Source organism: Sceloporus undulatus, chromosome 2 (assembly GCF_019175285.1).
Source record: "Sceloporus undulatus isolate JIND9_A2432 ecotype Alabama chromosome 2, SceUnd_v1.1, whole genome shotgun sequence".
NCBI classification, from domain to species: domain Eukaryota; kingdom Metazoa; phylum Chordata; class Lepidosauria; order Squamata; family Phrynosomatidae; genus Sceloporus; species Sceloporus undulatus.
In genome coordinates this window covers 244,482,060-244,503,544 of record NC_056523.1, presented here as the reverse complement: position 1 = coordinate 244,503,544, position 21,485 = coordinate 244,482,060, and the positions used below count along the sequence as shown (strand labels likewise).

Genomic DNA, 21,485 nt, shown 5'->3' with positions numbered 1-21,485 from the left:
CATACAAGACTATACATGTGTTCTGAGTTTGAATTGCGTAAAATAAAACGTTAATGCTGAGACGTACATGAGTCACATAAATCTAATCGGAAATTCCCTCCTCCCTGTTAATAGCATCTTGAATGTTTAAGTTAATAGTAAGCATCCATGTCATTATTCCTTATCCATGCCAAGTTTGTGTACTTGCTTCTGGTATGTGAATTCTTATTAAGTAAGACATTCTCATTTTTAAAAAAAAAATGTAAAGAAGTAGAATTAAATTCTGGGGAAGACTTTGTTGTTGTGTGCCTTTAAGTCATTTCTGATGTAATGCAACCCTGAGGCAAACCAATAATGGGGTTTTCTTGGCAAGATTTGTTCAGACAGGATAATCTGAGGCTAAGAGAATGTGACTTGCCCAAGGTTATCCAGTGGGTTTCTGGGGCTAAACAGGGATCCAGAGCCTTGCTCTAGTCATAGTCCAACCCTAAAACCATTATACCTTGTTGAGAGTCAAAATAAAAGGCAATTTGTATATGAATTTTTAAATTGCTTTTCCAGGACAAAGTATGAGTGTGCTTAGTATGACACAAAGTTTAAAAACTCTGCTAGCATTGATTTAATCTTGATGTTTATAGTGTTCAGTCTGTTGTGCAGAATATTATTGGCAGCAAGGATGTAGAAACGAGTTTTACAGTGCTAGCACCATATGCTTTGCAATCTGCTTATATTAAATGATCCAGCATAAAGCAAATCAATGGGAAAGTTGTGGTGAAGCCAATAAACTAATAATTAACAATACAGCCTAAGGCTAGTTTTAAAACACAGTTCTAAGTAGTACCTGTTTTGCTGGTGTGGAATCAGCCCTTACTAAGCCTATTCAGACTACTTTCCCCTCTCTAAACTGTGGGATTAGTTCACTTTGGTGTGTGGTGTAATAAATATACAGTGCGCCCTCCCCTTATGCAGGGATCCGTTGTGGATCACTCCGTGTAAGGGGAAATCAGTGTATGCTGAAGCCCCATAGGAAGCAATAGGGCTCGTACCCATGTCGCATGGTGGTGCGGCAGCGTGCACACACCATGGGTGCACACCTAATTAGTTCTTCCGGGACATGTGACGGGCTCTTCCGGCATATGGTGAGCCTGTGTGAAATGCAGGCACACGCTGTAGAATCCAGTTAGCTGAATGTGTTGTATCTAGGGCAGCAGTGCTTAGCTGATCAATTAAAACTTGCTTTAAAAGTACTCTGATTCTTTAAAAACTGTATTACAGTTGCCCCTCCAAATCCACGGACTTGATATCCGTGGACATGAAAATGTGTGGAGGGGCAACCACTATTCACTTTAATGGAGCGCGCCACCACTGTACATGTCCCACATGCACACGCTCCATTCAAGCCTATGGGTTTGAATATGCATGAGATTTGGAACTCCTGGGGGGGGGGGGGGGGGAGTCCGGAACGATCCCTGCAATTCCAAGGGACAACTGTATTTCTAAATACAGTCAGCCCTTCCTATACACGGATTTCTTATACACAGATTCAAGCATCCACGGTTTGAAAGTTCAAAAAAAAGTATAAATTCCAAATATCAAACCTTGATTTCCATTTTTATAAGGGACACCAATTTGCTATGTCATTCTATTTACATGAGGACGTTGAGCATCCACGGATTTTGTTATCCAGGGGGCAATCTTGGAAACAAACTCCAACCTATAACAAGGGTCCACTGTAATACTTTGATAACCAAGGTAGTTAATATAATCTGAAGCAGTGGTTCTCAACCTGTGGGTCGCAACCCCTTTGGGGGTCAAATGACTCTTTCCCAGGGGTTGCTTAAGACCATCAGAAACACATATTTCCGATGGTCTTAGAAACCAAGACACCGCTCCTTTATGGTTGGGGGTCACCACAACATGAGGAACTGTATTAAAGGGTCATGGTATTAGCAAGGTTGAGAAGCACTGATTTAAAGAGAGATTGTTGCTCCTTTCTCTCCAACAGGAGGGAGTGGCTTTTGTTATGCCTTTTTACAGAGGATGGCACGCAGGTCCACCATTTTTTTTTTAAACCGCCCTTCTGACTGGACTGGATCTTCCATCATCCTTGAAAATTGGTAGTACTGGATTGGGTTTATGGAGGTTGTAATCCAACACCATATGGGAATCTGAGAATAAAAGAGCTGCACTTTTGTTTCAGAAACATCAGTTTTAATAACTGGCTAAAAACTGATGATTGAACAAAGATTTCCCCATTGCTGGAAATATTTCCCCAAAGATTGTTCTGTGCTAGGGCCATTACAATCTCTATTGCTACCATCTTCTCAGAAAATAAATTTTCTGTAGTTCTGTAATTGTAGAACACATAGAAATCCAATCTACTGCTCTGTGGAATTTGTTGAAAGGTTAGTATGCTTCTGTATGGATAAATTAGCCCTTGGACCTGTGCAACTAGTCCCTCTGGGATTTTAGCATATCAAGTAAGATTTTGTGATGGAACCCACACCTCCTTTATGGCCATGACTTGGGATGATGAACTACTCTCCTACCAGTGTTTCCAGGGAGCATCGTTAGTTGGAACTTGTAGCTTCTGCCCGCTCTTATGCTACAAAATTAGGTAGCTAGCTATCTGTGGCTATTACTTAAGAGGGCAATATACTTTTTCATTGGTGCAGTCCACCAAGTATTTATGTAGGCTACAGTCCAGGCTCCTTTTAAGTGAAACATTTCTTACTAAGAAGTGGAAAATGTGCACCAAAGAAAAATGTGTGGTTAACCAACATTTGGTTAATCTTGCCATTTATATTGAAATCAGTTGGTCATAATAACACTAAATCTGTGTTGTTTCAGATGAGAGATATGCATCTCGTATGCCGTTTCATTCCTTTCTAATGTTCTAATTCTGAAGTCTTTAGAGACATTGCCTGATTTCAAAATGATAGTAACATTTTTGTGAGGTTATGTTTTTTTTTTTCTCTTGACAGATTTTTAAGGGCGCCTTAATGTCATCCACAAGGAGAGTGGCATTGTTTTGGTAGCCCTGTATACACTGTGAATTTCACACACTTTGGCCTGTTACAGACTGCCAAAATAAAGCTGCTTCGAGTCTCTTTGGAGGTATGCTATTTTAAATGATGCATGCACCCTAAGAATCCGGAAGCTGCACCAAAGCTGCACTCCAGTGCTTAGGAATGGAGTGTGGCTTTGGCACGACCTCTGAACTCTTAGGACCCATGCATCATTTAAAAAGCATACCGCCAAAGAGACCCGAAGCAGCTTTATTTTGGCAGTCTGTAACAGGCCTTAGTCCTGAATCTAATAGTGTCATTCTGCTAACACAAGATCCTTTGCGCTAGAAGAAGTGAACTCCTTGAGTTAGTAGAATGAAGGGATCCAGTTGAATTCTGTTGCACAGCTGGTTTATTTATATAACAAACTTGATACCGTGTCCTTGTCTTCCCTTCTTCCCTTTATGTGGAGTGAGGGTCGCACAGACAGCATCTGTGTGTTACTCAGTTCTGTTGCACAAAGGGGATTGCATGGATATATTGTATGTTCCAATATCTGCAGCTGTATTAGTGTGGATTTACAGTACACAAGCTCTTTGTAGGCTCCTGGCCTATGTCTTTTATTGATTGATCTGAATTAATGTATAACTTTTGGAACATATAACATCTGAAAAAGCCAAATTCCTTCTTTTAACCCTTTGGGGTTAACCCTTTGGGGTTAACCCTTTGGGTTAAAAGAGACATGCAAAATTATATTAGGCTATTCTTTTTCCTGGATTGGTTGTTGAATGATATCAGCCTGACTTATTTTACTCATACAGTACCTAGAGAAGATCTGTTTAATCAGTGGGATTTACCTATCTGTTAACTCACCATTGGGTAATCGATTGAGTGAGTCTACTCTAGTTGTAACTAAGCAACAGGATTCCAGCCATGGGTCCAAAACACACTTCAGAAATAATCCAGTTTGAGACCACTTTAATCACCCTGGCTCAGTACTAGGAAATCCTGGGAACTGTAGTTTATTATGGCACCAGAGCTCTCTGACAGAGAAGGCTAAATGTCTCACAAAGCTACAGTTTCCAGAATTCCCTAGCATTGAGCCAGGGCAGTTAAAGCAATCTCAAACTGGATTATTTCTGCAGTGTGTTTTGGACCATTGTCTGTCAGTTGTCTGTGGACCTGAATGCTATATTATGATCAGTCACCATTTTGAGTATATGACTATGGAATAATCGGGGAAGGGGCTTTATTTCCATAGGACGTGGTGAAAGAACCATTTTGTACCTGATTCTGTGGACAAATTTCAAATAATATTTTGCTAATAATCTGAAATAAAGCTCAGTTGGTTACAGGATTCATGGTTGGGGGGGGCATCTTGCATGCATTCATGTATAAATATATGTATATTTATGTAAACTATTCACATACTACCAGTTGTGGCTAGTTGCTCTCATGTTGAGGGCAGTGATGAACCTTTTCCACATTTTAATTCAGACTTTAAAGGTGCTTCATTCTATTCCCAGAATGAATCCAGCACATTGGATAGTTCCTCTAAAATTCAGACAACCTGAAACAGACTCTCCACTCCACTGACATGAGAGACACCTGTTGCCTCTGTGTTTTGTCCTTCATCCCATCGGGAAAGTGTATAATCAGTTAAATCTTAAAACAACAGATAAACTCTGTAATGGTTATAAAGCTCACAGCAGATTATCATGACTAGGTGAATGAGAGCGATCTTAAAGCACCAGGTGAAAGAGACTTTTCCCATAGTATATTCTTGGAAATGCCCTTCAGTGAAGATGGTGTTGGAGCAAAAAAATGTATCTAAATGTTCAACTTTGTTTAAAAAGCATATACAGTGCACCCGGGTCATACACGGGCACATTATACGCTGCTTCTTCCAGCACCACGCACCGCCACAGGCACAAGCCCTATTACTTGCAATGGGGCTCGAGCATATGCATAAAACAAGGGCGCACTGTAACATATTTATCAGGAGGCCTAACCAGTCACTTGTAGGCAACAGAAATAGAGGTCCATGTAAAGCTTCAGGCCAATACTAGTAACGGGGGGGGGGGGGGGGGAATGAAGAAGTTTAATGAACAAAGTTCTTCAAGCACTTGGTGTTCCTTGTAGATTACTAAATGTACATAGTTTCCAGCCGTTCAAACCACACCATGTGCATGAAAGCTGCTTCTGTGCAGTGCCATGTGCTCTAGCCCTGTGCTTCCAAGGCTAATTGATATGGGGGAATAGCAGTTATCCCCCCGCAAATATTCCAGGAATTGAATATTGAATATGAGAAGAGCTGCTAGACCTGATCCCCTTCCCCACTACCATTCCCTTCTCCTTTTGTATCATGTTTTTTTAGATTGTAAGCCTGAGGGCAGGGAACTGTCTAAATAATAATAATAATAATAATAATAATAATAATAATAATAATAATCTCTGAGAGCCTCTAGGGCTAAAGGATGGGGTATAAGTACTCAAATAATAAATTAAAAATTGGCATAATAATAATGCCCATTGGCCATGATGCTTTCTTTCTTTCCTGAAAACTCACTAGGGACCCATGGCTTGGCAACTGGGTTTGGACCACTATTTTGGGTAGCACTGCTCTGGCCTAAGATCAGTTGTGTCTGTACATAGTAGCAAAACTTGTAAGTGCAGTATAGCATCACAAGAAAAAAAATTAAAATTATCATGTATCCAGTGATACCCAGAGATAGAAGCCTGCTGGCTCTCAGCATACATTTTTTGTTGTTGGAATCCATTATTGCTGTTGTAGCTGCTGCTGTAATCATCATCATCATCTTCGTTCTGTCCCATGCTCACTCTGTGAGTTTCATGACTTAGTAGGGATTTGAACCTGATGCTCTTAAACCCAGTCCAGTACTCTAACCACTGTAAAATGCTGTTTCACTCTACCTACCCTGATCCTTTTAGTCATGATCAGAGGTGAGTCATGATCCAAATAATTCTGACTTACTAGTTTTGTGTTTGAAGTGTGTGTGTGTGTCTGTGTGTGTTGTGTACCTACAAGTCATTTCCAACTTAGGGCAACCCTAAGGCAACCCTCTCATAGGGGTTTCTTGGCATGATTTTTCCAGAGGAAGTTTGCCATTGCATTTCCCTGAGGCTGAGACCATGTGGGTTTCATGGCTGAGTGGGAACTGAACCCTGAACCACTGTGCCACACTAAGGGTAGATACATGAAATGTCACAAACTTTCTTTGGCCTGTTATTCTGTGGGACAAAATTCTGAGAGCAGTTATGGATGGTGAGTACCATATCAGTGAAGTACTGAATCCATTGAGGCTTTTAATCTGAACTTTTAAGGAACTAAGCAAGGTGTCAACCTCTTTTAAGCTAATTCTAGCACTGTGTTCCGACTGAAACCGTGTTTTGACTGGGCATCAAGGTAAAAAACATTTCTTTGCCCAGATGTCTCAGTTGAGCTGAAGGTGTTTTTGTAGCTGCTACTTTAAAGATAGTCTTCTCTCTGTCTTTTTTTTTTAGGGTGTGAAGGTTTTAGTGGTAGCTGTTTTTATGGTTTTTAGAACTTTTAGCACTCTACTGTTTGTTTGGCTTTCAAATTGGTAATGGCAGTTCTCATATTTGAAAGCCATACTGAAAGCTCTCTTGAGGAGGAACATATTATTAACTTTCTAGCTAAAACATAAATTTGCTGTCAAAGCAGCTGAAAAAGAACACTGAACATTGTTTCCTGGTGCTGACTCAGAATTCATGTTTTATATGCAAATATAATACAGTATTGATTGACAAAACTATAATTGTATAAGACTTTATGCAACTAGGTGGATGAAGGCTTTTTTAAAAAAAGCGAAGTTCGATGCATATCAAAAGTTTTGTTTCATTTTGTACAATGGAGCTTGCTACCATGAAAGGCTATATTGACGCCTTTGCTTATTTTAAAAATACTGTATATACTCAACTATAAGTCGAGAAATTTCCCCCCCCAAATGGTCCCCAAAATCCTGGGGTAGACATATACACAGGTCAGTGTTACCATATTGAAATCAAATCTGATGTTTTTTAAAAATTTTATTTGGTGTGCGTTGGAAGAGGGGTTGTCTTATACAGTGAGTATATCCCAAACTCGATATTTTTACTGGAAAAGTTGGGGGTCGTCTTATACGCCGGAAAATACGGTACTTGGATACAAACAGACTCTGAAAATGATCCGGTAGGGCAACAGTTAGCCAACAATTGTCCTGCTTAGAGGAAGTCAGAAATGGAGAACTATGCTATGTTGGCCAAAATTGTTGTACACCATTACAGCAGCAACAATATTGAAGAGATTCAAGACTTTTAAAAAAAGGCCATTGTCTGTTTTGCATTGGTGACATTTGTCCTGGTGAATGTAGAGTACCTGATTGTCCTCTTAGAAATTATTTCACTCAAAAGGCCTTTCTTCCATGCCTGATCCAAGATATTTTGTTGGCTGGGGCAAGGGACAACAGGGTGCCTCCTTCCCATTCCATGTATGGAACAGGAGCGGCAGTTAAATCTTATTTCAACACTCACGACAGGATAGTGTCATGAAGAAATAGATTGGTTGAAGGGGACCAAGGCAGGATCTGATGATGTGAAGTACAGCCAAGGGACTGCTGCTACTCCTCTCTTCCCTATCATCTGTCCTCTGAGGCAGTTGTTTCACTCAGTCTAATGCTCGGGGACAATTCACATTGCCCCTCAAAGGACATGGAAACTAATATTCTCTCCAGAGCAGAAACCAAGCATAAATTATACCCCATCTTCCCCTGCATGCAATAGAGAGCTTCCACTATTTTTAATGCATTAGTATTTGATAGAAATCACATCTGATAAAAAAAAAAGTACAAAGTGTGTGCTTCAGAGATTTGGACAGGAATTCTGGTAACACTACAAGAGGGGTGGGCAATTCCAAACATGTCAGAGGCCATTTTTCCTTCCTGCACCCACCTGGTTGGCTGAAGCAGTGCATTTCAGTGTACCTTAAGGGACATGATGTCACATCTGGCCATCACTGGCAGTTTTTTCTTGGGGATGATCTGTTTTCAGGAGGTGGAAGGGTTCAAAAGAGGAAACTGTAGCTTTTAAGGCAGTTTTGGGAGATTTGGGGCAGATTTTGGAGCAAAAATAATCACATCTAAATCACTCCAAATTTTTCCAGAGTTTTTGGAAGGGAGTGGAGGATTTCTGTGGTGGACCTGTGGGCCACATGCACTATAAGATATTGTCACAGGCTAAGAGTAGACTATATTTATTTATTTTATCCAGACATTTGGAAACTGTGTTAAATCTTATACATGTGTATATACCCCACATACATACATCAAATTATGGGCAAAGATTTGAAAGCAGTTTGATACCACTGCACACTATTACTCCCCCTGCATTTTCATGATGTTTTGAGAAATGAAATATTTTTATTTGGCTATTCACTCATTTGAAATAGGACACCAATGTGGAGCAGCTTGTATCCTATGCACCACAATTAGAAGAGCAGAAGGAAGATATACTGTAATGCCAAAAAAACTAATCTGGCTCCAAAAAAAGTCATTTGTTACTGTTTCAGTCAAGAACTTGAGGTATGGATTTGGCTCTATACCATGTGCCCGTGTTTTACGCAGGTGTGCTATGCGCATCTTCCAGCATATGCTGAAAGCCATGCTGGAAGAGCCCCATACGCACCCTGGAAGAACGAATGGGGAGCATGCCTATGGCGTGTGCGCACTCCTGTACCATTGTGCGCCGTGGGTGCAAGCCCCATTACTTCCAATGGGGCTCCAGCATACACTGATTTCCCCTTACACGGAGGGATCCGGAACAGATCCCCGCATAAGGGGAGGGCCCACTGTACTCTCTTTTATTAGCCAAAACAGTTGCATGTAAAAGAGAGGGGTCCAAAATATTCCTCTGAGTATAAAAACTCTTCTAAGCTTTTCTGTTACCAGCCTTTGCTGTAAGTTAGTGGCAAATGTGCATGCAGGCTGCACTATACCTTGCCAAGTGCTAAACTCTAATCATGCCCCATTAATTGAGGATGCCATCATTTGTGTCAGCTTTGCTTCCTGTTTAGAACAAAGGAAAAAGGATTCAGTACTTCATGTACTTGGATTTTACTTTGTGCCAAGCATTTTAACTGAAGATTTGACTTGACACAGGGAACAGGCTCAAGGAACACATACTCTTTTTTAACGTTTGTTTTTGTAAAGTGTATCTTGCAAGGTATTGTCTTCTCTGAAAGGGTTGAGTCTTAATGATCTTATCACTCTAAAACAATGAAGTCATGGCCTTTGTGGCTTTGGAAAACACAGACCAAAAGTTCTTGCACTTTTTCTGCATACGTCTGAAGAGGAATAGTTCTCTCTCACATGTTTTTGTAGATGGTTGTCATGTTTTAGTTTTTTATGCTGGAACACCCTCTTCTTTGTACAATGAGCCAGGTTTCAGCTTATCTAAGTTTTGCATTGCCCTAGTATTTTTATCTGTTTATTTGCAGATAATGCTTTAGTCTCTTTATCTGTCCCTAAATTCTAATTTCCTGTTTGTACAGGAGTTAGATCTCTGCTTAAGTATTCTTGGGTTTAAAGTTAGTTGTGATTAGTCAAATCCATCCAGCAATTATACTCAAGAGTTAAACAGACTGGGAAGACTTACTAATAATTAGAGGTACAGCCTACCCTGAATGGAGGGAATGCTATGAAAACATTTAGTAAGAACTCTAATTAGCCCAAATGAAAGGTAAATAGGTAAATAAGCAGCAACTAATATAGATCAGGGAGCCAGGATGCATTGGACTAGGCAGGGACGTAGCCAAGGGGGGGTTCTTGGGGTCCGGACCCCCCCTCCATTAGAAAAATGAATGGTGCTTGCTGCTGCGCTGCCGTGCCCAAGCCCCATTATAATGGTGGCACTTAGTCTGGACCCCCCCCCTTCCTAAAATCCTGGCTACATCCCTGGACTAGGACTCTGAGACCAGGGTTTGAACCCCAACTGGTCCAAGTTGACCCTCTGGGTGATCTTGAGCAAGTCACAGTCTCTCAGCCTCAGACGATGGCAAACTCCCTCTGAAGAAACCTTCCAAGAAAATCCCATGGTCTTAGGGTCATCATATGTCTGAAAGGGCTTGAAGGCACACTACAACAATATAGATAAATTGGATAGCTGTGATAACAATGCATGTCTTGTTCTTATAGTTTCTTTTCTCCCAATGTGCTGCTTTTAAAATGGATGGGGAACAAGCCAGTGGGCCAGATGTGAGGGACAGCTCAGACTCTAAGCCCTGTCCTCTCTGCTGTCATTTTCCCCTTCCCAATTCACTGTCTTTTTCTGCTCAGAAGATGCCCCTGTCATCTGAGAACTTACTTTGGGGATAATAAGAGCATTCCTTTTCTAGTCCACTTATGCTCCCAGTATTTACCTCAGTTCCATCCACTGGATATACTAGAGATCTTGCTGTATTTGTATGTAGAATATTTAATATGAAATTTGTATATGGTTCTAGTATTATAATTCAATTGTTCATCCTAGAGTAAACTCATTGAATCAGTAATATTGACTTTGTTGTTGTGTGCCTTCAAGTCTTTTCCAATTTATGGGAACTCTAAGGCAAAGAACACATCATGGGTTTTCTTGGCAAGATTTGTTTCCTTCCTCAATTGATTCAGTGTCAATAGGGTCTAGTCTGTTTGACTCGCAATTGGATTTGCGCTTCAGTATCTGTAAGAAGTTCCTCACTACATTAGCTTTGGGCCATGCTTGCAGGATTCATACCCTTAACATAAGTAAAAGAATATCAGGAAAAGTGAGTCACCTCACAGCTTTGCAATGTAAAATTAATCTCTTCTGTTCTTATTCTAGTGACTGTGTAACATGCAAGCCACTGATCCTAGGGAAAGCTCTCATGCCTTTCACCAGCCTCAGAATGGCAGCAGCCATAAATCGTCTGGCTATGTCCCTGGAAGAATTGCTCCATTCCGGCCTCCACCCCCTCCAAAGAACCAGGCTTCAGCCAAATTTACCTCTGCAAGACAGGAAACTCGTGCAACAGTAGCCTCTTCATCAGATGTGCAACGCCACCAAGCAGAATCAAGCCGAAAGAAGAGGCACAAAAATACGCTCATTTGCTTTGCCATGTCTAGCTTTTCATTTTTTCTTGCACTTGGGATTATTTTGGGGATCGCATCAAAATATGCACCTGATGGTGAGTTATATCAGCATATTTTATGCTTTCAGTATCTTTACTGATCTGCACAAATGGAGAGGGGGTACTATGGGTTCAGATTTTATCTATGAAATTTGGTTTAAAACATAAACATTTACCTCTGCATCAGCTAAGCAAATATCTTTTCTCATGTTTATGATAAGCACAAAAAGGTACACACAATAAAAATCATTTCTGTTGCTGTGATATTCATCAGTGTCACATGGACTATTGTCAGAAATAAAGAGATAAAAGGCTTTGCAGTTTAGGGAGGGGTACTTAAAATTCTCTGCAAGAAAGCTCCAGTGCTTCATCTCCTACTGTTTCCAGGATCCCATAGGATGCATCTATGGCAGTTATATCTGCATAGCATGAAAGGGTTGTGGGTTGTAGTTTCTGCTGTCATGTTTTCCCTGAATCCAGTTATCACATTACCTGTCCCAAAAACAAATGGTTATCTTTCTGTTCATTGAAGCATGAATTATTACATGGGACTAGGAAGGTATGCTCACAGAAAAAGTATATGTATGGAGGGGTGGGGAAAGAATTTACTGGAATGTAGTGAAAAACCATGGGCAAAGGTCCATTTCATGTCTTTGAAATAAAAGTGAACTATCTCAACAATTTGGGTAGACGTTGTCATTGTTATAATCACCTCCTTTCTTCTGACCAATGGATTGAATCATGTGTGTACATGTGCACTTTAAAATTGCATTTTAAGTTGCATTGGGCCCCATTCACATTACGGAAATAAACCAGTGTGAATTTTACATTTGCCCCTACTGCACTCAGTGCAGTTTGTAGGGTGTGTGTGTGTGTGTGTGTGTGTGAGAGAGAGAGAGAGAGAGAGAGATTGAAAAGCCCACTTAAGCTGGTGTATTTGGCACTGTACCCCTTAGTGGTTTTTTTAAAGAGCTGCAACTATCTGCATCTTCAGTAGTGTTACTACACTACCGAATTGATTCAGATCGTGCTGCATAATTCCCAGAAATGGAGGCACCTCCGTTTTAAATTGATATGGTGGCAAATGTGAACAGCAACAGGGTTAAAATGGCATGGAGAGATTAAATTGCAGTAAACGTAGTGGGAACACCAAACCAATGCTGAATCGGTTCTGAATTGGTGCAAATATGCGAATCTCTTCATTCAAAAAAATGTTAATGACCCCTTGGTTTATTTGTTATACATTGGAGCTTATCCCATAGTGTTTTAATTCAGCTTACCTCTATCCAGTTTAAAGCTTAATTTGGGCAGCATCCTGATACTATCAGGAGGTTTGGCCGCCTGGTTTGCCTCCTGAATACAGCCCAGGTCCATCTCCACTTCCAGGAGTGCTTCACTGGCCATTTTCTCAAGCCAGAAAACTCCCAGATCTGAAAAGAGCTGGGAAGAGTGGTTCTGGAAATGGGGATCGACCTGGGATGTGGCAAATTAGGCAGCAAAACCTGTCTGATAAGATCAGGATGCCACCGGAACTAAGATTTAATCAAGATAGAGTTAAACCAGATTAAAATGCCATGGGATAAACTCCATTATCTCAAGAATTGGAGGGCCGATCAGGATAACAGTACTTCGCATAAATTCTAACATGGATTTCTTACTTGCCACCCTCTATTTAACCAGGGCTGTGTAAATATTTTGTTAAAATAGTTGTTTTCCTTTATCTTATATTAATAACATAACTGGGAAGGACTCTTGTAAATTAATCCAAGTGGATAGGAAGGACTTTACAACACACTTTAAAGTGAATTCATTGTTACTTCTAAGTAAATATTTTTGGTTTCTAGTTGACGAAGTTACATCTACCATCTTTTTTGTGGCAGAGTAATGGTACTGAAAGGCAGCATGGTATAGTGGTTTGAGAGTTGGACTACAACTCTGGAGACCAGGGTTAGAATCCCAGCTCGGCTGTGGAAACCCACTGGGTGACCTTGGGGAAGTTAGACTCTCTCAGCCTTAGAGGATAGCAATGGCAAACCCCCTCTGAAGAAACTTGCCTAGAAAACCCCATGATAGGCCCCTCTTAGGGTCGCCATAAGTCACAAACACAACAACTACAACAACAATGGTACTGATCTCAAAAGATAGAAAATATATTTTGTTGAAGCCCCCCATAAATTTCATGGTTCATTGGAGATCTGACCTTGGATTTTCCAAGTCTTAAACCAGCATGTGGAACCACTGTGCTGTGGTGGTGCACAGAAAAGAAGTAAACAATTAGGGGATCAAAGGAGAAGAACCACCCTAATGGTCAAACAAAGGTCCATCTAATTTTGCATTCTCTTTCTAACAAAGACCTGTCACGAACCTGAATGGTGTTCATTTTTAGATGTCTGTGAAATTGTGCCTTGGTCTGATGCATTTACATATATTGGGCTTTAAGCTGCTTTGTGGGATCTTTGCACTAAAGAGCATGTTATTAAATCTACAAAATAAATAATGTAGCCAGATTATGTAATTGCAGATTATGCCCTTAATAATTGGGAATAAATTCCACATTACTGTCAGTTTTACATAATTAAATTTAAAAGAATGTGTACCAAGAAACTAAACTATAAAAGCTCTTACAATGAAAGGAAAAGGAACTAAGCAGTCCTAAGTAATTCTTTCAGTCAGCATGCGTCAAATCCATTTAATAGCCGGAAGCAATTTCTAATAATCAGTTAGAACCAATTGCAAAACTGGCTCTAAAGGGGAAGCAAAACAACATTGACTTAGCATTCACAGTTGAAATGATTCCAAATGATGTATCCTGTATGGAATAATTGAATCACTGATGAGGAGGGATGGAAATCAGCAAAATCAGCTAATGAGTCTGTAAATTTCTGGAAGTGTCCATATTCATCTGCTGGAATTATTTAGATGAAGAGTCTCCATACCTACTTTGAAATATGTACCAAAATGAAGCAGTGGAAATTTTCAGTTACATTAAAGCAGTTGTCATATGTGGAAAACAGATCTGACAGTAAAGTTAACACTGACTAGGGACCTCTAAAGGGCTGTCTTATAAGGCCCTCTCATGACTTTGTCAGAGTCTAAATTGGAATGTCTGAAACCTGAGTGACAACTGCTGAAGCTGTTAAGAAAGTCTGAGGAAGGGCAGAAGAGTCAATTGACTTGCAAGGAAGGAGGCAGAGATCATTTTACCTGCTTTGATTCAAATTCAGATGAAGAAAGAGAAAAGTTTTCCTATGCAAATATGCTTACATTACATCTCAGACTGGTTTCTGATGATAGTTAAAAAGCCAGATTGATGAAGATGGGCTGCCAAGAGTATGCTTTATTCCTAGCACAAGTGCAGAATTTTGTCAAACATTGCTAATTTCTCTTTCCTTGGTCTGTGACTTGTAGTGCATTTTTACCAGTGTTTTAGCTCAGATATAAAATACAATATTAGAATACCTCTTTTTTTACCACACATTTTTTTGTTCATTATCTGTAAATCAGAGGATTTTTTTTTAAACTCTGGAAGGGCTGTTAGTTGGACTTTGGGGACTATGACTGGCCCATAAACAATGACATACCAGTCGTTGCTTTAAATAATTTCAAGAATACACATAATACTTTAATTGTTATCATTTTTGTGTTGTAGAAAACTGTCCTGATCAGAATCCTCGCCTTAAGAATTGGAATCCTGGACATGATAAAGAGAAGAAAATTGTGCTTCAGCAAGGAGATCTGTTTCGTCTGAATGTGGATGCTACAGTGCACTCGATAGTTATACAGGATGGGGGTATGTGCCATCATGGATTCACCATCGTCATCATTATTTCTATCCTGCATTTTTCCTGTTTAGGGTGCAAAATGGTTTACAACTAATTAAGAAACACATAGGTAAAAATTCACAAAAATGAAAAGTTAAAAAAAGATTAAACAATCAAAAAAGTAAAACTAGATTAAAACATACACTACTAACTCAGACACACATACCCCAGCACAAAAGTTAGAAAGGTCTAGTTCATTGTTTAGGAGAGCTGGGCCTTATACAGTCAGCCCTTCTTATACACAGATTTTTATACACGGATTCAAGCATCCATGGTATGAAAATGTTCAATAAAAGTATAAATTTCAAATATCAAACCTTGATTTTCCATTTTTATAGCAGACACCATTTTCCTATTTCGTTATATTTAATGGGACCTGCGCATCCATGGATTTTGTTATCCACGGGGGATCTTGGAACCAAACCCCAGCGTATAACAAGGGTCCACTGTACAATCAGTAATCAAATGCCTGTTTATTTACTTTTTAAAGAACATACTTCTTTATTATCTCCCAGCCTACAAAGGCTCTCAAGGCAATAAACAAATAAAAAGCAATTAAAACAGTACAAAAATAAAAACATTTTAAAAAACCCATTAAAATACTCTCTAAAAAGTCATAAAAGCAATGTAATAATAACCCCAGAATCCAGTTTTGAAACAGAGAAAACAGTGATTTTAAACACTGAGTGCCATGCAGAACATCACTGTTTTGGCTGCCTGCCAGAAGCTAAAAGATGGGGACAGCCTAACTTCCTTGGGTAGGGAGTTCCACAATCAAGGTTTGCTGCAGATAGTTGCTAAAAGCTCAGCTGCAAAACGTTGGTAACCCTATTTGCTAAGGTTGCCAACTGATCAGGGGGTAAAAAAAGCCTTCCCTGTCAGTACCAGCTTTCCTCAGCTTAGTGCCTTGTTGTGATTATAACACCTTCCAGCCCCAGCTAGTGGGTAGGGATGATGGAATTTGTAGTGAAGAATATCTGAAAGCCAACCGCACTGGAAAAGACTGCTCTATACTTTTAGGAGCCAATCATAGCATAATAGAATAATTGACTTGGAAGGGGCCCCATCGGCCCTTGAGTCCAGCCTGTTTAAACAGTCATGTCTTGGTACAGAATGTGTAGCCTGCCTGATTTTACTGGACTTCATCTTTTGTTGTGACTAAATATTGGCTATGTAGGTTGGCTGGCATGTTTGCAGCCAAGCTACATCTGAAGAGCCATATAGTCTCTCCATTATTGTAGACCAACCTGAACTAGACAAGGCAAACTATCTTTATTCATATACCTGCTGTATTCGTGTACAACACAGAGAAGATGTATGAGAAGCCTACATTCTGCCTAAAATTTACTCCTGAATGAAAGGAAAAGAATTTTGCCCCCATCTTACTTTAGGGAGTTTAGTTATAGCAAGCACTTTTCTGCCTAGCCTCATTCGCTTTTAGGATCAGAATTGGGCCTCCAGAAACAGAGTGTGGGAAGGGGGCAGGGCTCAGCAGGCTTGACATGTTCTCTTTTTAAATCTTCTGCTGTTGTTTCCATCTCAACTCCACTTAGTATCTGAATGGAGCAGGTCCCATACAATGTTATGCATATATTATTGAATTTTGTAAGTGCTACCTAGAAGATCACATATTTACAAAAAAGGTAAAATCCCATTTGACTTGGGTGGTGTGTGGTATTTCATAGCCTCAAGTGATTAAAGTGGGCATGAGAAACCATTTATTTGATTAAAATAGTTTTGTGAACAGGATCATTGCCAAGTTGCTATTCTGTCATCATGTCCCAGTAATTTTTCTTACTGTAAATGCTGTCTGGAACACAAGGGAGGACTATATCCTTCACACTGAAATTGTGGTTTTCAATAGAGTTCCGAGAAATGACAACTATTGTCCTGTAAATGACATACTCATTTGTAAAGGTTGCTGTACAACTTGGGAGTTGTTTATATTTAATGCAAGTGTTAGTGGAATGAGAACAGTCAGAGCTTGAATAACAAGGACAGAACAAACATTTGAAATCAGTTCTTCCAAAAGGAAGTTTCCTCCCAGTTTACTTCCTGTGCAGCAGAGAGAAACAGCCCCACAATATAAGACTGTTTTGAGAAAAGAACAATGGAACTTTTTATGAGAAGAAATGTAATACTAGTTTAAGAAAGTTGGCATCTTTGCCATATGGAGCAAAGATTTCTCCCCAAGCATTATTTTACTGAGTGGCATCATCCATCTGTTTTTCTCTCACACACAAATAATTTTTCCAAAGTTTCATAAAACTGAAAAAAATCAGCCTGAAAACAGTTGTGGCACCATGTCAGTAGCTGTTTCTTTTACATTCTGACCATTTTTATAGTGCCTGTCAATCCCAGAGAAAATAAAATATGGCTATGTTACTGTTACAACTTTCATCTTACTCTCTTCCTCCTTTAATAGAAGTCTATACTTTCCTGTCTAGCTCTCATGATTATTTTGTTACGTTGTTGATGTAGTCTGTTTTCAGCTTTTATTACCGTCTGGATTCTTTTTGTACATTTCCTGCCACTGTGCCAAGTGTATCAAGTATAAACAAATTAAAAATACTGCTCAGTCATCAACATTTTAGAAGCCTGGCACAGCAGGATTTAGTTGGTAGCTTTGGAAGGACATGATCAGGCTTGTGGGAAGCAGTGCAGAATGCTTTAGTCAGCTTCTCAAACACCCTCTTTGTTCTTTATATTTCTCTTTGTTCCAGTATCCCACATTATAGCTAGGATGCTGGGTTACATCCAGTGTCACTCTGCTTAAAGTACTGTAGATCCATTAAAACGAATGGAACTTATTAGTCATAATTCAGTGTCTTTAATTTCAGTGTGTCTGCTCAAAGTAGGACTGACATTGGATTTAGCTAACTTTGATAATTTTCCATCTGAAAAAAGTTGTATATTGAGATCAAGCATTCACTCACATTTCAGTAGCCTTGCTGGTAAATTGGTTTGTATTTTGCATCAGAGCAAAATGTTATTCCATAAAATATACTCAGATGCTACTTGAGTGATTGCTTACTTCCCCAAATATTGTTTCCTGCAGGATTGCTTGTCTTTGGTGATGATGAAAATGGATCCAGAAATATTACACTGCAAACACATTTTATCCTGATAAAGGATGGTGGAGCGCTTCATATTGGAGCAGAGAAATGCCGTTATAAATCCAAAGCAACAATCATCTTGTATGGCAAAAAGGATGAAGGTGATTATGTGCCAACATTTGGCGAAAAGTTTGTGGGTGTGGGCCCTGGTGGAACACTGGAATTGCATGGATCTCAGAAGTTAGCGTGGACTTCTCTGTCAAAGACTGTATATTCTTCAGGGCTGGCCTCTGGTTCATATACATTTGAAAAGGAGTTTTTCCGAGGTCTAAATGTGAGAGTCATTGACCAGGACACTGCACAAGTTTTATCTGCAGAGAGGTTTGATACTCACGAATCTCAAAATGATAGCAGGAAACTTCAGGATTTTCTAAAAGCCCAAGATATTGGCCGAATTGTTGCTATTGCTGTGGGAGACTCCGCTGCTAAAAACCTACTGGATGAAACCAAAACAACCATACAGAATCTCCTGGGAAGTAAGCTCATCAAAGGATTGAGTTATAGGTAAAAAGAAAAAACAAAAACAAAACACTTATTTCTGTGCTTTTACAAAAACAGTCTTATCTGAAAATTGTATTCAGAGGTCAATTCTGCTGTTCTCAGCTCATGCAAACGTATACTGTACATGTGGTGGGTTAAACTCATCAGAATATATCTTGCAGAAGTGCCATAAGAAAGCTTTTCCATGTAGTATTTCTGAACCTATCTGCCCATATCAATGGTAATTGCTATCTCGCTGAGCCTCATTAAAATGCAGTCGTACCACCCACACATTTAACTCTTTGTTATCTGGGGAAAAGGCTGTAATAATGAGAGGACTCTTCATTATCACAACACCTCATTGGCATGTTCAAAGAATAATTCCAATACTGACCTAATAATATTGAAGAATCTTTGGCTAGGTGTGGGGAACTAAGGGCAGTTTTAACATCCACTGGACTTTGATATTTCTGTCTGACTTGGCAGCCCACTCTCCCTTTTTCAATCCCCAGAATTGTTCCAGAGGTAGAAAATCCCCTTGAAGAAGTTTTTAGTACTGTAGAGTATTGCAAGAAGAGGAGGGGAAAGCATCAGGTTGGTGCTGGATATTGAAGTATGTGGTGATTTGTGGGGGGAGGGAGGAAGCCCTCAGTCATATATATATATATATAGATAGATAGATAGATAGATAGATATAGATATAGATATAGATATATATATATATATATAGAGAGAGAGAGAGAGAGTGAGAGTACAATCTCAGTTCTTTGGAAGTATATTTTAATAGGTTAATACTATGAAATCAAGTTCTTTATCTTCATAGCACACAAGACAATCAGCACTACTGTAGTTGGTTCTCTCCACATATATGTGCACAACAAAAATAGCAGATGGATTTGTTATATACTGTTGCGTGCATGCAGTCTTGGAGAAATAGCCACATAAAGTCATTTAGAACTACATTCGTTTTATGAAGGATCTTGAAAGCATGCTATGCCTGTTAACATTCCTTGATTCACTTTTACTCTGTTCTGGAATGGCATTAAAAGTGATTGCAAGAGAGGAAAGACGAGAATAGAATCCAAGCATAATGATGAAACATGCCGAGATTGGTTAACTTTCAGCTTTCAGAGATCAGTGGGCAGAGAAATCTGGAAAGCTTTATTTAAAATATATTTACTTTTAAAATTCTAATGTTGTATACAGTTGGGTTGGTTTACTAGCTGAATTGGGCCTCACACATTTCCCCCCTCCTCTGCAGCCCCTGTTAATTTGCCCGCAGGATGGAGGATGAATGCTGGGGCAGATAGCGGTGTGAATGGGGGGTGGGGTGGATTCTGGTTGTATGAGCGCATGTCTGTTGATGTGACCATGAATGTCATCCTTACATATCCCCCGTTGTCTAAAAAGTAAAAAAAAAAAAAAAGGGAGGGGGGACTCAGAGCAGGCTACTACAATAAAAATATCCATACAGTGAAACCTCTTCCACAAAATGCATTAAACAGAATATACCAAGGGGCAGAATTCTACATTGCCAGCTTAGTTATGTATGTGTCCCTAAGTAGTGTCTCCTGGCTCTATCTCTCCATACTTTATCAGGCATCAGCTGAACTGAGAGAAGGAGGTCTGTTCTGCTGGTGACTGGCGCATAAGAAAATGACATTTCCATTTTCCTCCTACCTGCAAGCAAGGCTGTAACAAGGACTTGCAGTGGGGTCCTACTTCTGATTGACATGCCCTCACTCACTAGTGGAAGGAAGGTAGAAATGCCATCTGCTCTTGTGCCAGTCATCAGCAGAATGGACCTCCACTCAGTGCACCTGGTAAAGTAAGTTTAGGAGGGCAGTTACAATTGTGGCAATAGTACCATGATTGTGACTGCACATAGATCATGCATATGGAGCAGTTAGGGATGCCTCACTCTAGGTTACTTATCTCTAGCTGTGATACTGAATACCAGCCAACATCATAAAAACAAAATGGGAGAAAAAATCCAAAATCAACAACCCATAAAGCCCAGGAACCAAAGAAAAGCCACAGTGAAAGGAAAACAGCTTTAAAATATTCATAATTAGGTGTGTGTGTGGTGGGTTGGTTTTTTTCCAGCTAAAGGCCTTCCTAAACAGCCAGGCCTTGCTTGGCGCAATGCCTAAGATGATAAAGTTTGCTTCAAAAGCCATGGAATTTCTTTGCATAACCTTTGTGTAACATTTCCTTAGCTACTATGGTTTCAGAAGGTGGATAAACTTTTTAAAATTATTATTTCAAACATTTTATTGTTTACTTTAATATTTTGGTATCTCTGGATTTGCAAAATGTTACTGTTGCTCTGTTTTAGCAGGATATTGTATTTTGGGATGATTTTATTTGTTTGTTGAAAGACTTTTTACTGTGGAAAGGCAGGATAAAAATTGTTTAAATATGTGCCTGGTGATTGTATTTGAAGCATGAGGAGACAGAACTATATAAACATAAATAGCACTGTTTTACACAGATATTGCATTTTTTTGGCTAGAGTTGTATGCTATAATTTCAAGACTGCTACGTTCCTAGGAATTGAAAAAGAACCTACAGACAGATGTTTTTTATGTTTTTAAAAATGAACGTGAACCGTTGCCAGTCTGTCCCAGAATCCTCTGTATAAATAACTTGATACCTGCAGCCCTTGGAAGAGTCAGTCAGTAAATTTGCAATGTCTGTCTTGGGGCTTACTCTAAATGCAGACCAGAGAGCTACAACATCCAGGCTGGGTATTTATTTCACCTTCCCTTTTGTGTCCCCTACTTTTCTTTCTAATTTCCTTCAACTCTTTCCTGTCAGGCCTTTTCCTCCTTAGAGAAGCGGAAACCCCACCCATCCCCCCAGATTTCATCTCACCTTAACTTAGTTCCTCTTCCACTAGCCAGCCAGCCAGCCAGCC

At 39.6% G+C, this 21,485-nt stretch overlaps 1 protein-coding gene across 6 annotated transcripts in view; it reads left to right on the top strand.

Annotated features, from left to right (window-relative positions):
• CEMIP2 (cell migration inducing hyaluronidase 2) overlaps positions 1–21,485 on the top strand; it is a 76,986-nt gene that overhangs the window by 5,994 nt on the left and 49,507 nt on the right. For 5 of the 6 annotated variants that reach the window (XM_042449157.1, XM_042449156.1, XM_042449153.1 and 2 more), the window contains exons 2-4: positions 10,863–11,205; positions 14,798–14,938; positions 18,028–18,589. In XM_042449157.1, the coding sequence (XP_042305091.1) occupies positions 10,875–11,205; positions 14,798–14,938; positions 18,028–18,589 (1,034 nt within the window). In that variant the 5' untranslated portion in view covers positions 10,863–10,874. Of the gene's footprint in view, positions 1–10,862; positions 11,206–14,797; positions 14,939–18,027; positions 18,590–21,485 lie in introns of those variants that run through there. The other variant, XM_042449158.1, reaches the window with a different exon arrangement.